General features: G+C 40.5%; 1 protein-coding gene across 1 annotated transcript in view; it reads right to left on the reverse strand.

Annotated features, from left to right (window-relative positions):
• Positions 1-489: 489 nt before the first annotated feature.
• Positions 490-19699, reverse strand: part of HGF (hepatocyte growth factor) — a 74807-nt gene continuing 55597 nt past the window's right edge. The window contains exons 14-18 of the mRNA XM_067564545.1: positions 19275-19349; positions 17089-17232; positions 11905-12011; positions 7674-7819; positions 490-5142 (exon numbers count right to left, since the gene is read on the reverse strand). Of these exons, the coding sequence (XP_067420646.1) occupies positions 4969-5142; positions 7674-7819; positions 11905-12011; positions 17089-17232; positions 19275-19349 (646 nt within the window). The 3' untranslated portion in view covers positions 490-4968. The remainder of the gene's footprint in view (positions 5143-7673; positions 7820-11904; positions 12012-17088; positions 17233-19274; positions 19350-19699) is intronic.

Here is a 19699-nt window from a genome sequence, read left to right on the forward strand (position 1 = left end):
ATCATTCCATAAACTATAATCAAGTGAACAAAGATGAATTTTGCAGATGCCAGGTCTCTGCTATTGCTCTTGTAAGGTGCTATGCCTCTCCTCACCAGTGTGGAATGCCCACATGTGGAATGAAGATGTGGAATGCTCAGTGTTAATTGCACATTTTCTAGTTATTTCCTCTTTTATTTATTTTTTTAATACTTCCATCTTTTGGGGCCCATGCCATCATTCTGAGTGCAAAATTCCTATTGGGACGTCTGAGGGCGGCTTGGTGTCAATTTCCCCCTGTTATATGCAGACAGTGTTCCTGGGAGCATGGAATATGCATCAAGGGAAGAATGTCTATAGAGTCCCAATCACACCTTCTTTGCACATTCAAAACTCCCATTGAAGTCAGGATTAGGCTTCTTGTTTGTTCAAGAGCACTATTACCTATGCCCAATAATACAATTTTCACACCCCAAGTAAGAAATATCATGCTGATTTGGTTGGGGTTTCTTATAAAATATTTTATTAAGAATAATAATAATAACCAAGGTTACAAAAATACCAACTTTATTAACTAACAATAATACCATTAATTACAGAATTTTTGTAATACAAGTTATAACCACAGTGTTCCCTTTTTTTAGGCATTCAGCTTGTCCCATTCAATAGGCAGCATTAATATTTTCCTATTTAAATACAAGAAAAAGAATCAAACCATCCACAGCGTTTCATTGACAGCTCCCTGAAGTCAGATTCCAAATTAGGAAACTCGATATGACTATGTCCATGAACCTGTTTATAAAGAGACACTACAAAAGTAGGGTGAAAAGCAATGTTAGTTCTTGTCAACAGCCCCAACATTTGTGATACAGTATTATACCAGTGCATGTGAAGAAGGAAGAAACTAATTGGTAAGAAAACATTTAATGACTAGTCCAAAAGACCTTGTGCCACCAGTACTCCCATTGACTTCTAATGGGGTCAGTTTGTGCATATTCAGGCTTCTAAGGGCATAGGATTCTCATGCTATTTGAAGATTATGCAAATGGGTATATGGCCATTTTAGACAGCACAGAGCAAACTTCAAGCCCAGTGCTGCAGTCTTTTGGCAAAAACCATCCACCGATTTCAATAGGCATTTTGCTCAAGGTGATTGTGCCCCTTACAGAAAACTTAGGATCTTATTCTGAAAACCCTAATTTTAAGGAGTAGCCCCATCAAGTCTCATGGCATCACTCTCAGGAGTAAGGGTTTGCAGTATGCCCCATGAAAGCGCTCATCGTAAGCCCAGGAAGCAGATTTCAGCAGCATCAATAAACACTGGACCACTGAGAGCTCTAATTCCCTGGGCAGTTGTACGTTCTTTCCCTTAACCCTCATCGTAAAGTGATAAAAGGAAACCAAAGTCTGGAGAGTAGGTTTGCAGTAACAAAGGTAAGACTTCTCAGCCAGATTCAGCACCCAAAGAAAATCAATAACAACGCTCCCATTGACTTCAATGGGGCAGAATCCGCCCCTAAGTTTTTTTTGAAGTCCCATGTCAATTATTAATTACACTTTTATCTGTTATCACAGCCCAGGGACTAGTTAGTCTTCTGGCCTGGATCAAAAATTTGAAACAAAGGTGAGTTTGGGTTAAGACAATGTCAGTGACTGAAGCTGTTTCCTGATTACTTGTTTCAGACCACCACCACCACCCAATTACTTTCTCTTAAATATGGCTATAGCCAAAATTGCATCCACAAAGCCCGGCAAATGCCCCTTTAAGTCAGTAGGAGACTTTCCAGTGACGTCAGTGAGCACTGGATCAGGCCCCTTGTTGTTATGAAAAAAAATTGTTAAAACAATGAAAAATCTCTTAACACTCTCCTTAAAAAGGACAATGCTGCAGCTATAACGTTTGCCTGTTACGGTACCATTGGTACCAACAAGAAATATTCACAGGAATAAATGAAGTACAAATTCATTACCACATCTCATTATTCTTCTCTTTCCTTGCTTATTAGAGTCTCAAGTTCCCTCCATACTGAAAGAGAGAGCACCTGATAAGCAAGTGCTTACAAACACATTAAGTTCTAGAGCATCAACTCTGCACAACTAACTTTACCGAGATGCTGCCCAGAACAAACAGATAAAAATCCTTACATATTGTCTAACAAAAACCAGTATATTTATCATATATATAAAAATCATATTGTCTTCTGCACAGCAGAAGATTATAACTAAAATACTCTAGGATCCAATTTATTTTATTTTATTTTGTTGGTCAGCATAACAGAAATTCCTGCAAATATAATACAGTGAACACGTAACGAGTCTTAGAATAGGAAAAGTAAATATGTTATTGTATACTTTATCCATGCTCTTCTCAATGGCAGAAAATAAAAACTCACTTGGAGTTTCACATCTCTCCTTAAAAGTAATCCTCCTTTTCGTTAAGCTATAGTCAGCACATATTTAATGAGAATATACACTTTACATTAATGGCAATAATTTCTTGTAAGTGCTACAGGCTAAATCCTGCCCTCTACTGGGCTGGAAAACAAGAGGAGCCAGAAGGACAGAGTGTATGAAGCCTAATCCCCTTCACCAACAGACAGAGAGGAAGGTACACCCAGCTAACATCCAGGCATACAAGCAATGAGCCAGAACCTGGAAGCCCTTATAAGTAGTTCTTACTCATGGGAACAGTTCCATTTGGGCCATTGGGACTACTCACGTGAGGAAGGATTTTCAGGAACATGCCTGTTTATCTGCTTGCTGCAAGACCTCTTGCTTTGTACCATTAGAATGTTTTGGGTGCAATTCAGAAAAGCATTTAATTCTATACTCAACTCCATCCCTATTCATCAAAGCACTTAACCATATAGTTAAGTCCTATTTAAATCAAAGTGCTTTGCCGATTAGGGATAGTTTGGGGAATCAGCACCTTGCCCACCTCCCAACATAGCTCCCCCTGCATGGTTATATTTGGAAGGGCAGGATTCAGCCCCATGTCACTTGCATGTAATTATAGTGACATTTTCTTTACTTTTGTGAATCTACACAGTGATGTCAGTTTAGGGGCTGTGTAGTCAGATATGGTACATACTTACAGTTGCTATCTGAAACATATGCATTTACATAGTTCATGAATAAAGTAACAATGAAGTTCCTTATGCAATTTAATGTACAGTAGTAGCGAGTACAATGGGATTGTATCATTTTCCCAGCAGGTACATGGCAATTAGAGTCACCTAATGTAAAATATTGCCATTTGCTAAATATTTTGTGCTTTCAGCTTTATAATACATTTTCTAACAACTTCATAGATGTCGACTATTTTCTCTCTTGCTCCATCACTAGGTGTGCACGAAGAGATGACACACAGGCAATTAAACCATTAGTGACATTTTGCATGCTTTACAACTGCCCAGATTCATCTCTACAATAAATCCATTGGCTTCAGAGGATTTATACCAGAGATGTATTGTTTAACCAAATATTTAGGTTTTTATTAAAGATAACATAATACCTAGAAATAAAATATATTTAATGTTATTGAAATCAAAAGATGTGTTCCACTCTATTTGAAATGTTGGTTCTTTTAGGATCTGTTTGTTAAATATGAAGAACTGAAATTCTGCCCCCAGAGGGAGTATGCAATTTTCCTTGCCTTCAGGCATACCTGAAGGCATAATTTGGTTTTAAATGCATTAATGGCAACAGTATTCTTTTTTCCCCCCTGTTGCCTCTGTTAGCTCAGGGTGAGATTCCACTCTTGGTTACACTGCTGTAAATCCAGAGTTACTCCCTTGAGTTACTGAAAAAACTGGCCCTAACTCTCTATTTGAATGCAATTAATTTTAACAATAAAAATGGTCTGTCATTAGCTAATCAGGACACATTCCTGGGATCCTATGAAATACACCTTTATGTGTGGTTTTTTAAATATTGAGTTAATACCGAGAGTTCATCCACACTGCAGCTGGAGGAACAGTTTCCAGCTTTGATCGAGGTAGCACACACTGAAAGTAGCAGTGCAGCCAGGGCAGCAGGAGCCGTTGCATGGGCTAGCCATCTGATTACATCGCATCGGAGATCCTAGATAAGCGCACAGGCAGCTAGCCCATGCCACTGGCTGCACCACCATAGCATCACTGCTATTTTTAACATGCTAATTCAATCAAATTTAGCACGTGCACAGCTACCTGAGCAGGAAATTATACCACCAGCTGCAGAGTAGATGTACCCTGGGACAATTAAACGAAGATTGATAACTTGCTAATCAACCTGTTTCTCTATCTCTTTCCTCTTCCAGAGGGTTAATTGCAATATCCCTTAGGATAGTAAATATAGAGTTAGATCCTATAAATCCTATGTAAAAGGAGCTCCCATTGACTTCAGTGAGAGCTCTGCTAATGGAGGCCTTGCAGAATTGGGCCCACAAGGAAATGAGCACGTTAAAGAGATTTTTTTTTTAAGTTTACTATTTAACATATTTATATTCTGCATATGGGAGAAGAGAATTAGGTTCATATATGCTGTTCTTGGTCAATGCACACAGCTCTCAATAGGACTTTTGCCACAAACAGAGAGCAATACATGGTTCATAGCAAGAATAAGAGGTGTGAAAGAAAAAAACCTTCTTTGTTTCTCATGGACAAGCTGCCCTGAAGAAGCAGCATAAAAGAGGCCACATGATCTATTTCCACAAAACACTTCATCAAGCAATAGTATCTTTGCAATTCTGTTTACCCATTCAAGTATCTTCAGGAGATATGTCGCCAGATTTGCATATACTGTAGCTCACTTCAACATTTATAAATCAAACACTGATAGACAAAATCTTCAGAAAACACCCATAAATATATCAATAGAAGATCAAGAAACTTGACTATCAAGTAGGTTTTTTTTAAAAAAATCATGGATCTTTACATTACACATTAATTTCATTCTCTCTGAAATCTTTATGTAAATGAAACTGGTTATTTTGTGTCAAATATTCAGCTATGACTTAGATCTATATGTCGTCAAGATTTTGCGTATCCACCTTGAGTAATATGCCACTCTGACAAAAATCCCAGGACGATTTGGAATGGCACATCCACGGCCAGGAATGATGACACCTGCTACTATTTTCATTCTGTTTTGTTCACAGACCAAGGGGCCACCATAATCCCTCTAGGAAATGAGAAATAAACAACATTAATTTTCAAACAGCTAAATGATGCAGTTCTCATTTGTTTTCTGTAAGATAGACTCTGTTGGGTAGCACCTGACTCTAGGAATAATCAATAAGACTATCCATGGAGTAGGGTGATATCTTTATTTAGGCAGAGTATCACAATCAGGGCCTATACCAACAAGCAGCAGGTTTAGTCAGGCCTCTGTGCAAATTGAGATATGAGAAACCCCATGCAGATACCTCTTCGCCTCTGAAATTCCTCTAAGCTTCTACGTACCACCAATAATATTGCTCCCTTCCTTCAGCTACCTGGCAAGTGAAAACTATGTTGGGCAGCAAGGCCCCTGGAAGTATAGAGCTGTATGTGTTTGCATAGATAGCAAAGGCCACCACTAAGAATGACTCAAAAATGAAATAGCCACAGCCATAAAAATGAGAGGACCTCTTCTCCCCTCAATGCATATGTATAACTCATTGTTTTTAATGGGTGATACTCTCATGCATCAATCCAAGCTCTACATATACAATGGGAATTTTGCATGTGAACTTGGATCAGGGTTTTAGGGCTGTCTACATAGTGCTTAGTTTGCACCAGTGGGAGGTAAATTCCAGTGTGCACTAGCACATCATGCATTAACTGGCCAGGGTGGACCCTGCTGGCACATAAGAAAAGCTGTCTAGGGCACTTTACTGTAGTCCCATTGCACACAGTACTATATTAATGTGCACTAGAGAACTTTTCATGTGATTCAGCAGGGTACATACAGCCCAGTGCATGACACACTAGTGTACAGTAGAATTTACACCCCCTCTGGTATAATGCACCGTGTGGATAAGCCCTTAGTTAGCACTGATATTCTTTACTTTATGATTAGCTAATGAGTGATAAAATCCTGCAGTCTCCATTCACTGATGCCAGTGAGTAAGGGCTGCAGGATTGGGCATTTAGAGGTGTTTTCATCAAATCTTGAAATACTGCCTTAAAGCATAAAAGATGATAACTATCCTTGTATTTTCTAAAGATCACGTGAGAATTAACAATGATTGACATCTTCCAAATACAGCTGGTGTTCTTAGCTTTTGCTAATTGCAGGGTAATTCACAGACGATACTTGTATTATTATAGAACCACCAGACCGGTTAGTGAATATTTTCTGCTGGGGTTTCACCTGCCAATTTGACTTAATTTCCCTTAATTTTGTAGCTCTATTTTTCTGTTTGATCCATACTGATTGAGACTGCTCCAAGGTGAACACAGGAAGAGGGAAACCATACGTCAGTTATATTCACAACTAATATTAATGTGCTCCATTTCTTCTTACAGGGGAAAATGCAGAGCTGGATTTCCTGATGACTTCTATGCAGCTGTGTCATTTATATCTTAACGCTCAGGAGAACTCATTTATAATGAACCAAATGTTTAATTATGAGGAAAACACTTTGTTATAACAAAATGATTACATGGAGGATTCACATTAACATGCCTCTACGTAAACAGGACCTGCTTCCCACAAGTCTTGGTGGTACCCTTGGGCAGGGAAAAGGCCACTATTTTATTTTTATCCAACCACAGAGAGAAGTTTCTTTTATCCATCTAAAGTAAATGTGTACTCATGCTAGTGACTGTTGCCTCCTCCACCCATCGTCTCAGCTGCCAAACTGTCTTTCCTAAAGACTCTCCCTGACTTTAGCTCCCAAGCTTTGACTCCGGTTGTAATTGAGGGACATCAAGTTCCCCCACAAAGCTCCACTTTTCTATCTTAGAAACAGAGCTACCATCTGCTGTGTCTTTTTTTCCCTGGTAAGATCCCTGCCACCATTTAGGATGAATGCAAATATGTCCCATGATATAACAACTAAAACTGCCCAAAATTTTGAATCTAATCGATTTGATAAAGCTGCAGCTACTCTAAATCCCAGCAGTGGTCACGCGGATTGTGAGACTTCTACACTGAGAACGTTGGAACTCTAAGGGTTTCCACTCCACTCACAGCTCTCTCTTTCAACATCAAAATGCAGTGGCCTATTTTGTTAATTTCTTGGGCAAGTGCCCACTTGGCTAAGCAGCTAAACCGATTGCAACCCTACTGGCAATCCAAATAAACTGCTGCTGCTCACAAGGGGATTGATGTTGCCACCCCTTATTCACAATTAATAGCATTTATTCCACAAGCAGGCCCCAGTCCAACAAAGCATGTGATTTAACCATGCTAAGTAAACTTCACATGTGCTCAAGAGTTTTGCTGGATTGGGGTCATAGTCCCATTGACTTCAGAGGAACTACTTGTGGAATAAATTACTGTCCCAATGCAAGTAAGGGTGGCAGAAAAGGGTCTTTCAGACAGAGCACTTTGTTTGCAATGTGCATTGAACTGAAATAGCATCCATGTTTACTTTCCACTCGCAAATTAAATGCAGAGAGAATAATTAAGCAAATCTCAGGAAAGAATTACTGATAAAGAAACATGCAACACCTTAGCAGATGTTTGTAGACTCTTGCACTCTATCTATAGCCATGCTATTTTACCTCACAGGGTCCAGTGCCATTGCTCTCAGCCCCAGCGCAGATTTCTGACTCGTTCACAGTAATCTTCCCTTTGAGATATTGGTTGCACTTCTCATTTCCCACAATAAACAGATTTGCTACTCGTAGCAGGCCATCAAAGTGAACCACTAACATTGAAAACAATGTTAAAAATGTTAACATTGAAAAAGAGCAACAAGCATTTGTGCACAAATTATATTACATTTTAGTAAAAATGAACAATAAGTGTAACTGTTTCATTTAGAAGGATCTATGCCACTTCATCAGCTGCATGTTCTCCCATCCTCTCCAGTAATACACACGTATGTTTTTGTTGTAACCAGTATAAGAAATCTAAAAGACAGGTAAGAAAGTATGTCTGGTGTGTGTGTAATAGTTTTATATGTATAATGCCTGATGATGTGTGTTGTACTGATGAGAGTAAAGGACTGGAATATGGATTTCTGGATTCTATACCTTAATCAACCAATGACTTGCTTTATGACTTTGGAAAAATCACCAATGGTAAAGATTGAGACTTTGGGTGAAACTCTGGCTCCACAAAAATCAGTGGGAGTTTGTCACTGACTGCAACAGAGCAAGCATTTCACCCTTTGTCTTGCCTCAATAAAGGGCAACATGCAGTTGTGCCACCCTCAGATCAGCCTAGGGAAGAAATTATGAGAGAGGAGGAATCTGTGCTTGAAACTCTCAGGACATGTCTACATTGCAATTAGACACCTGTGGCTGGTCTGGGCCAGATGACTCGGGCTGGTGGGGCTTGGGCTAAGGGGCAGTTTAATTGCAGTGAAGATGCTCAGGCTTGGGCTGGAGCCTAGACTCTGGGACCAGGCAAGGTGGGAGGGTCCCAGAGCTCAGGCTGCAGCCCAAACCTGAATGTCTACACCACAATTAAAACAGCCCCACAGCTTGAGCTTTGTGAGCCCAAGTCAGCTGGTATGGGTTAGCTGCAGGTGTCTAATTGCAGTGTAGACAAGCCCTGAGAGTTTGAAGCACAGATTCCTCCTCTCCATTCACTGTTCATCTACTTTAGATAACACAGTGTGGGTTGAAGTTCAGAACCAAGACTCTGCCCATCTGTGTGAGAAAAAGGAAGTAGCAGCCCACAGAGTTCTCCTACTGCATGTAGAGTGGAAATCTACTTAAACTATGGAATAGAGCATGGGGACCTCCCTTGTCTGTTCTCTGAGCAAGCACATATGGGAAGCTATAATATTGCCCTTGATCACACTGTGACTCAGTTCCCCCAGATATAAAATGGGCATAATAAAGCTTCTCTAACTGACAGGGGTGTTTGTAAATTTTTAGGAATTGATTAGGCCTTGCAAAGAACTGTACAAGATCCTTGGATGAAAGCTGCTATAATACATATATTATTTCATTATATAATAATATAATAGTAAAAACTACTCCTATTAATTATCTTCAACTAATATTTTTTGCTATAATGCTTTCTCTTATTACTACACCGTGCTGAAATCTCTCTTCCCCCTCGAACAGCATTCATTTACCTGTGGATTTTTTCCACTTTCCCTTTTTTGAATATGCTGCAGTCAAGGTCCCACACTGTACCCATTATCCCCACATCCAAGAAGAAAGGGCTTGTCTACATGAGGAAATTGATCAGAATACCTATTGTGGAATAAACCATTCTGGAATAGCAGCCCATGTGGACACTCCTGTTTCAGAGCTAGAGGGCCTCTTTCTGAATTATGATTAACCAGAAAAAGGCACAATTATTCTAGAGTAACTGTCTACACCGGGAATTATTCTAGACTAGCTACAGTGCTTTAAATTCACACCCTATTTTATTCCAGAATAATTCCCCCATGTAGACAAGCCCAAAGAGAACATAAGAATGGCCATACTGGGTCAGACCAATGAGTGGTCTAGCCCATTATCCTGTCTTCCAACAGTGCCCTGTGCCAGATGCTTCAAAGGGAATGAAAAGAACAGACTAATTATCAAGTGATTCATCCCCTGTTGTCTAGTGCTAGCTTCTGGCAGTCAAATGTTTAGAGACACCCAGAACACAGGGTTGCATCCCTGACCATCTTGGCAAAATGGCATTGATGGACCTATCCTCCAAGAACTTACCTAATTCTTTTTTGAACTTACTTATATTTTTGGCCTTCACATCTCTGGACAACAAATTCCACAGATAGACTGTGTGTTGTGTGAAATACTTCCTTATGTTTGTTTTAAACCTGCTGCTTATTAATTTCATTGTGTCTCCACTGGGTCATGTGTTATATGAAGGAGTAAATAACACATCCCTATTCACCATTCATGATTTTATAGACTTCCATCATACGCCTTCTAGTCATCTCTTTTCTAAACTGAACAGACCCAGCTTTTTTAATCTTTCCTCATATGAAAGTTGTTCCATACTCCCATCATTATATATATATATATATAGATGGGATTATTTTTTTCAGTGTGCATTATTGTGCACTTATCTACACTGAATTTCATTTGCCATTTTGTTGCCTAGTCACCCAGTTACTGAGATCCCTTTGTAACTCTTTGCAGTCAGCTTTGGACTTAACTACCTTGTGTAATTTTGAATCATCTGCAAACTTTGCCACCTCACTGCTAACCCCTTTTTCCAGATATTTTATGAACATGTTGAACAGCACTGGTCCCAGTACAGATCCTTTGGGGACCCTGCTATTTACCTATCAAAGGTAGGGCTTTTTAGAAACCCATCAACAATGGCTTCAGCCGGCAGATTGGGCTGCAGTTAGTGAGGGAGGTTTCTCATCCACTGTGTGCACCAACTCTAGAGGGGGATTGGACAGTTGGCCAGTGGATTTCACAGCTATATACTGACCGCAAAGGAAATGTGGATTCCATTTCAGGCTCAGAGGAGGACAGGCATCACGTTCTAGTGGGCACAGACTCTTTTGCCCATTCCCCACAAATTTAACCCATTCTGTCCCATCCTCTCCAACCTGTCCCAGTCCTATCTTTTCCCCAGTTGTTGGCTCCTCACCCCAGTCCTAATCTCCTTGCCCAGCAAGTCCTAGTGCCACCCCTCTCTAGTCCCGGTCCTAGAGTCCCTGCCACCCCCACTTAAAGTCCATGTCTCCTTGCCCAGCCATTTCTGTTCCCAGCCCAATCTTCTAGGCTCTTCGCCTCCGGTTTCCTTGCCCAGTCATCACAATTCCCTCCTTGCTCCTCATCTGATCTGTCTTTGTCACACACAACCCAGACTCCAGACACCTCCCTGATGTTCCCCATCCCCACTGGTTTCCAGTACAGGTTTCTTTGTCCAGCCCGTTCCAGTTTTCCCACCCACACACACCCTGGTGATTTGTCAAACTTGTCTCCCCTCCCTGCCACCACCTCATTTTTCCTACCTGTTGGTTCCCAGCTGCCAGTCTCCTTGCTCATCCTGTCTCAGTCTTGCCCCCTCCCCAACTATGAGTCCCATTTTCCCTCCTCACACTCCAGCAGCTTTTAGTCCCAGTCTGCCCACCGCGAGGCTCCTTATCCTAATCTACTCCCGTCCAACCCCACTGCATTCAAATCAGGCAGCTTCCTCCTTCAGCAGGGCAGCATTGACAGCACAGGGGAGACAGGATCCCTGCTCTCAGTTCCAGTGCCTACCCCTCGTCCCCAGCAGCCCAGAGCAGCAACTGCAGGGAAAGCTTTGCTCAGCCACGTACCCTGCTGATGGAGACTTCAGTGATTTTACCAGTTAAACTCTAAGAAATGTCCGCTTTACAGGTGTTAACTGCGATTTTTGCAAAAGTTTATAACTTAGCCCAATGCGAGCAGATTTTCACAGGGATGACTAAAGAAGCATCTCCGACACAAAGGCCACACCTCCCTGCCAAATTTAAAATTTTTGGTCCAAAATATGGAGGTGCTAGAGCTTCTCAAAGAAAATGTCACCAGATTTTTCTTAAACATACACAAAACAATGCATTTTTCTCTAGCCTCATTCACAGACACAGCTGAACCCTTTTGGCTTAATTCTCCAAAAATATTCAGCTTGACGAAGACATCAAGCATGGAAAAATTCATCTGAAACAGTTAAAGTTTGCAATGTTATAAGCAATTCAAAACAAGATCTTATAATAGGACGTTTGGGAGAACTTCAATATTAGCCAGCACGACTAGCCCTGCCTATAATACGTTGGGAATGGGAACTAATTAGACTGTCAACATATATTGTCTCATTCAGTTTTAAAACGTAATCTCTTACATCCTGTGTATCCCCATCCGTAAACACTGCAGGTAGTACTCTCTGGAATGGTACATCCAGAAATGGGCAATCTGATAATATCCACAAAATTATTTAATGCTGCAGCTCTGCAAAGAGAAAACAAAGAGCACATATAATGGAACTTATATGATATTTTGAACTACTTTAAAAAAATGATAAGATCTATGATAGCTCACAGTGGTAATTAAAAATAGTGCCAATTTTTCTGTATTATTTTTCTTATGAAAATCCTTTTAACTCTTTTTGTAAAGCAGCTGTTACTTCTCAAAAAAGCTTTCCTGTATGCTGTTACCACATTTATTCTGTTTAATTTGAGTTTTCTGTACAAAGATAAACAACTAAGGCATAATGGAAATACCCTTAATTTGAATAAACATTTATGGTATTATGATGGTGCATATGTAAGGTCATATGTACAAAGGATCTCACAATCTAGTGTTTATTTTATTTTATAAATTAAAACCACACACCATTCTACGTTTGGGTTTTTTTTAAACTATTCTAGTCCTGATTATCAGGAAGAAAGATACATGAAGGGCATGATTTTTCAGAAATGGCATTTGTTTCTGTTGATGCAGAAGGTGAACTTGCATTTTTAACCACTGTCCAAGAATTTGGGCTCTGTGCTGATGGAATGCTCATTAAGTTGAGAAGTGAACGACATGCATAAACCAGACCCTGTGGTGACTGCTGTTCTAGCTGCTGATCCACACCACTTTTTGGGCTGCTGGATTAACATAAACACATACCTGTAAGCACCTTCTTGGCCAGCACAAATGTAGCCTTTTATGCCAGACTTCATGGGACTAGAGTAGAAGCTGCTTCTTTAGTGCATTTTGAGTACACATGCATCACTTTTCAGCTGTTCTGCTAGTAAACAGACCAGCATAACCCCTGAAGAGAGACCTTGCACTCGACACAAAAATCAAAGTCAATTCCACCAGCAATGAATTCCTGGTACAAATGTAATCTAACTACTGTTCTTTGCACCAGCAAAAAGTCAGAATACTTGAAAAATCAGGCACGTACTGTGAATATTAAGGCAATCTCTAAAGCAGTAAAACAAAAATTAACAACTAATCACAAGATTATAAATTATATCCCTTTCCTTGTACCATTACCTTGTTATAGTGGAGAGGCTTATGTGTCTCAATGACCCTGAGAACTATGTCATCCAAAGTTCTGTTCTCCTGATAGGGTCGCTCTTGGTGAACAGTTCTGAGGGGAGGTTCCTGACAAAGTGTGGTCCAAATGTCTCAAGACCTCAATGGCAGAATAGGCGTATTTAAGAACTTGTCAGTTCTCTGCGGTTATGAAAGTGAATGAGGGCTGCAGCAGGATGGAGATCACCTGTTGTCTTGGACTTCCCGCCATCAGGTTCAGGGCTCCTTCCTATCATGTTTTGTGAGATTGCCGCCTGTGCACCAGCTCCCCCTCACATTAAAAGCTTTCATGAGTAGGCCTCTGCCAAGGGTATTAACATCTCTCATTAACAAAGTCCTGTGTGATGAATGAGTGGTAGTGGGGACAGGAGCAGTGATCTTTGGGAGTCGCTAGTCACAAATCTGCACACAGTTGGCCGGTGTGAATTGGTCATCTTGCTCTTGGACTTGTGAGACAGAAGTGCAAATTCAGCATGACTGAACAGCCCTTTTCAGGTCCCCTATTCAGGGTGAGCAGATGGAAGGGGCTATAAAAGTTGCCCTAAATATAGGCTGTCTCAACACCCCCTCCCCCTGGCTGGATGGCTGTGTCCAGCGGGATCATTCTACCTATAGTCAGAACATACAAAACAAAGTAATGAAGTTTGCCACTTGGAATGTTTGCACTCTCATGGATTCCCTGAACAGTTACTGTCCTGAAAGAAGAACTGCCATAATAGCTAGAAAACTTGCAAAATATGACATCAATATTGCTGCCCTAAATGAGACCCATCAGGCAGATGAAGGTCAATTGAAAGAAGATGACTAAGACAACAAGGAACCGTTCTTACTGCTGCAGCCAAGGAAGACAAGCTTATCCTCATGGTTAACTTCAGTGCAAGAGTTGGGTGACATACCGAACTCTGACAAGGCACCACTGGGAAAGAAGGAGAGGTGAAAGTTAACTAATGGCATTCTTCTTTTCAGTAAATGTATGGAGCATAATCTGCTTACCACAAATACCACCTTTAGACAGAGGGACAAATATAAGATCACTCGGAAACACCCACTTCTGAACACTGGCATCTTCTTGACAATGTCATCATCAGAGCCCGTGATCGGACTCATGTCCATATTACACGAGCCAGATGACTGCTGGACAGACCATAATTTAGTCAGATCAATCATGAACATGCAGTTTTACCTCAACATGGTAAACAATGGAAAGCAATTCAGAAGTGATTTAGCATCAAGGCACTTCAAAATCATGCCAGTCATGAGACTCTTCACCAATGCCTCATTGAGAGGCTCTCTGACCCACCTGACACCATCAGTGACATCCAAACACATTGGGAGGAGTTCAGGACTGTTATTTACATGGCATGTGCTGAAATCGATTGGATATTCCACTCACCGCCATCAAGATTGGTTTGATGAGAACAACCTAGGACTTACTTATCACAAGAGAAGCACATTTTGAGCTTGGCAAAATGAATGTTCCGACCAGCAAAACCAAAAAAGCTGTAGTTCAAAGGATATGGTGTGACATCAGTGGTGGCAAGCAAAGGCCATGGAGATCCAGAGTTTCATTGATCAACATGACATGAGAAGCTTTTTTCAAGCAATGAAAGCCATCTACAGGCCAAATTCAAATGGCAGAACTACTTTGTGATTTCAGGACAGCTCCATCCTTCTTAAGGTCAATGTAGCCCTCAAGCAACGTTGGAAGGAACATTTCGAGACTCTGTTGAACGCAAATCTAAAGTCTCAGCTGCCACCATCAAGTCCATTCCTCAGCATCCAGTAATAGCAACTCTTGTTGACCCCATCCCCATCTTCTCAGGAAGTTTGGCATGCCATCACTCAGACTAGAAACAACAAGGTGACAGGCCCAGATGGCCTCCTTGTGGAAGTCTTCAAAGCTGGTGGAATAGCACTCATGCAAAAACATCATCAACTTCTTGTTAGAATTTGGGTTAATGAGGAAATTCCACCTGACCGAAAGAATGCCAATATTGTGACCATTTTTAAGAAAGGGGACAAGTGAATGTGTGGAAATTACTGATGTATTGTCCTCCTCTCCACTGCCAGGAAGATATTTTCTCGCATCCTTGTCAACTGTCTCCTTCCTTTTGCTGAAGACATCCTTCCAGAATCCCAATGTGGTTTCAAACTGTCTCAGGGCACCACCGACATGATTTTTGTTGCATGACAGATCCAAGAGAAGTGTAGAGAACACCACCAGCCATTGTTTATGGCATTTCTTGGCCTAATTAAGGCCTTTGATTTCAATCAATCATGAAACTTTATGGAAAGTGCTATCTAGGTTTGGGTCACCATTGAAATTCATTTGTGTTCTCAGGCTACTTCATGTTGGAATGACTGCCATCGTCCTCTATAATGGTTAGAGACAGACCTGTTCACCATCTCTACTGGTGGTAAGCAGGGCTGTGTTATTGCCCCAACCCTTTTCTCCATCTATCTTGCTGTAATCTTGATTCTTATTCGTGACCTCCTTTCCTCTGGAATTGGGATTGAGTATTGCATGGATGGCTCTCTCTTCAATCTGTGGCATCTTCATTCTAAAACTAAGATCACCAGGATTGTTATTACTGACTCTCAGTAATGACTGTGCTATCCTCACACACTCTGGGGCTGTTTTGCAATCCACCCTAGATCTCTTCTCAGGCACCTATCACAGCCTAGGACTCTCCCTCAACATTGGGAAGACTCCACCAGCCTGCCCCAGTGCATGTTGCCTCCCTTCTCCCACTAATTGTCATCAGTGGTGAATCCCTGGAAAACAAGGAACATTTCCCTGACCTTGATAGCCATCAATCCTAGAAGCAAATCTTGATGTGGAGATCGAACATAGGATCAGCTGTGTCAGCGCATCCTTTGGAAAGTTGCTCCATTGTGTCTTTATTGACAGAGATCTGCGGATAGAAACCAAGGTCTTGGTCTACGATGCAGTAGTCATCCCCATTCTTCTTTATGGGTGCGAGACATGGGTGACATATTGAAGCCATTGGAAGCGTCTAGAGTGGTACCAATAGCGTTGCCTTAGGAAGATTCTTTGTATTAGATGAGAAGATCATCGTACCAATCCCAGCGTTCTCTCTGCAGCTAATACCACCAGTGTTGAGGCAAAGATTATGAAACATCAACTTTGCTGGGCTGATTATTGTGTGCAGATGGCTGATACTTGTCTTGCAAAGCAAGTCCTCTTTTCTCAATTTAGTCACGGTAAGAAGACCTGTGGGGGACAGAGGAAATGCTACAAGGACAGCCTGAAAGCATATCTTAAGAAAGGAGGCATTGACCCCATGAATTGGGAAGAGCTGGCTGGAAACAGACTGCAATGGCATCACAACATACATCAAGCCTCAGCTTATTTAGAAGAAAATCATCTCTCTCAAGAGGCTGAGAAACGGCAAAGGAGGAAGGAAAGTTTACAGCATCCCAGTCAGCAGTTGGGGTCTCTCCAAGCAACCTGTCACATATGTGGAAAAAATCTGTAGAGTACAAATTGGACTCCTCAGCCATCTTAAGTCTCATCAATGACTTTCCCCCCATGCTCGTATCAAAGGATAGCTGACACCATGCTCGTATCAAAGGATAGCTGATAACAATAAAATTATATCACTGGGAGCAGAGTTGATCAATATTTTTCAGTGAAAAATGGCTTTTCAGCTACCAAAAAAAAAAAAAAAAATCCATGAAAAGTTTTGTTTTCAACATTTTTTCCTTTTTTCCCCATTTTATTTGGATGGGGAAAATCCTACTCTATTACTCTTTTAATTTATCATCCCCTTTTCTAGTGGAGTGGGGGAAGGGAGGAAGGTTTTGTTATTTCCCCTCCCAAAAGGATTATTTTTCTTTATGACCAGCTCTAACTGTGAATTTAATCTATATGGACATACTCCATATTGCTATTGTTGAGGTCTGAACCTGTAGTTCTTTCTCAGGGAAAACACTCATCAACCAGAGATCTTGAAGTTAAGCAATATTAAGAACTAACCTGGCAAGTTTCAATAATACCAAATCCGATCCTTCAGGTCCATACACCAACTGGGAGATATTCAGAACCTGTTTATGTTTCTCTTCTTTTCCTTTGATATTATGAACGCCAAGCCAAGCTTTATAGTCTTTCAAATCTTTGTACCTGAGTAAGGCAAATTTGGTGTGACATATTGGCATTTTACTTGGAATAGTCAGAACACAACAAACATTTTTTTGTGTACAGTAAAATTCATATGATCACGGAGACGCTAATTGACACTATTTGGTAGAGATGGACCCCCCCACTGCCATTTCAAAGTCATATCAGAACTTTTACAAGTTTCAACATGTTCAGATGTAGGGTTTTGGTTTGGAACCACTATAGAAATAAAGGCAAGCCATAAAGTTCACATCCAGTTCCAAAATTTCTGTATTCTCTTTTTTGTTTATTTGGTTATTTTTTTACATTTTATATCAATGCCACCAATTGGAAGATTTTATTATTTCACTTTGCAAGTACTGCAGCTTGATACAGAATCTGTTTGCTGGTTATTAAAATTGTGGCATCTCAGACAAGAGCTACATGAAATATTTTGAAAAGTGGAAGTGATCTTGTAGAAGGTTACCAATCTTTTCTCCACTTCAATATAGGCAACATTTATGATAAAAATAAGCAGTTCATTTCCACATAGATTCATGGCAGGCCACTTAGTCTATACCATGTAAGATGCTAGGTCAATAAACTAGAACACATGGTAATTCAGCAGTGTACAGAGAGGGGAAAACCAAGTATGGATAAAATAGAACCAATAGAAACTTTCATCCAAAACTCAAACTGAACTTTTTGGAAGACCCAAAAGGCTGCATTTTTAAAAAATTATTTAGTTTTCATTTGCATAATGAAACTGTACTTCGTGATTTCAGCCAGTATCTAAAGAAGGTGAACTTAAAGTTTGATCTATTAGTATTTCCAAGGCAGAATAAGAAAGCTCCAGAAATTTCATGATCTCTCAGAATTCTTGTGAATATTTATATATTATGGAGCAACAATGGCTAAGCAGCAAGTCTTGGATGCACAAAAGAAGTTACACATTATGATGCTGAGCATCAGAGCACCTAACTTTTAGATGCCTAGAAAATTACTGCAATTCATTAAGCCTAAATTTGGCACCTAGACTCCTATACAATGAATGAGAAGAGATGGGCTCCTTAGATTGATTCATGGAAGCCAGTATGCTGGGCAGGGAGCCGCCTAAACTAGCCAATGGGAGATGCTGACCAAAGGGAGGGGTGTTAAGCCTCACCCCTCTTATAGAGATAGGTATTTAAGGGAGGCACCTATGTCTGCTAGCAATTCTTAGCTGTGAACCCTCTCTTGGAGTTGGTACCTTATATGATTTTAGCAAGAACGAGGGAGGAGAAAATCTATCGTAACTTTAGCTAACTCATTAGGAAACTCACCTGGGATGTGGAAAGCTCCCAATTCAAGTCTCCTCTCCACCTGATGGGGAGAAGAGATTTGAACTGGGATCTGCCATCTCAGGTAAGTGTTCTAACCACTGGGCTATGTGACATTCTAATATGAGGCTCCCTTAATCTCACCTGGATAAATAATTAGTCAGTGGAACAGAAAGACTTAATCCTGGGTCTCCCATATCTTGAGTAATGCTCTAATTACCAGCCTATAAAGTTATTCTCATTCTCTCTCAATTCACCCCTCTCCCCTCCTTTTCCTCCCCCCATGACCCTAGGGGTCCAAACTCTGCCACTCAAGTCTTTTCTCTTAACTTTTTGCTTCCATTCTTTTAAGGGTTTGGGGGCATGGAATGTGCCACTAACTGTAGTTTTTATTTCCTAATAATATCCAAATTTTCAGATTCACAGATGAACTGAATCTTTGAACTTTGAGGTTTGCATTATACTCTAGCCAGTGGCATAAGATTAAATTTTATAAAGAGGCAATCGTCTAACCATCTCACTTGAAAGAGATGGTCATACTTCACCCTTGTCTGTAAAATGTCCAGTGCTCTTTTGGAGCAATAATCATGAAAACCAAGGTCCCATAAAGACATTTAATATCAAGAGAGAAGGACTGAAGATAAAGCAAGAGTGGAAACTGCAGGGTTTAAAGGGAAGACACATTGTGCCACAGGCTTAAAGGAAAGAAAATACATTTAAAAAATGCAAAGCTACAAACTACTATACCGAGAAGGGAAACATTGTCTTGCTGTTAGAACCCAGTCTTCCTTTATCAAAGAACCTCCGCAGATATGTTTATTCCTAGAAAAATGGGGAAAAAAATAATACTATTTGCTTTTTACCAAACCAAAACTTCTAACAGCACTTCTGAGGCCAGCGTTCAGTTACAGACATCATATTGTTTAACTAAATTTAGTGCCAGTAAAAGGTAGATTGACAGCCCCAGAAAATGAAGATCTCCCTCTAGGGTACCGTTTTATCATGGATAATAGCAATGTATGCTTCCCTCAGACTGCCACACTAACCTGACTAACTCTAGAGACGAGAGGGAAGTTCATTTCTCTGTTCGTTCATTTTTTGGCCTCAATGCTGAGACTAAAATAAGGGAGCCACATCACAGTTTTACATTTGGCTATCTGTCTGGTAGGAAC

Source organism: Emydura macquarii, unplaced genomic scaffold, assembly GCF_026122565.2.
Source record: "Emydura macquarii macquarii isolate MOO-44397 ecotype Brisbane River unplaced genomic scaffold, CSIRO-AGI_Emac_v2 contig_2636, whole genome shotgun sequence".
NCBI classification, from domain to species: domain Eukaryota; kingdom Metazoa; phylum Chordata; order Testudines; family Chelidae; genus Emydura; species Emydura macquarii.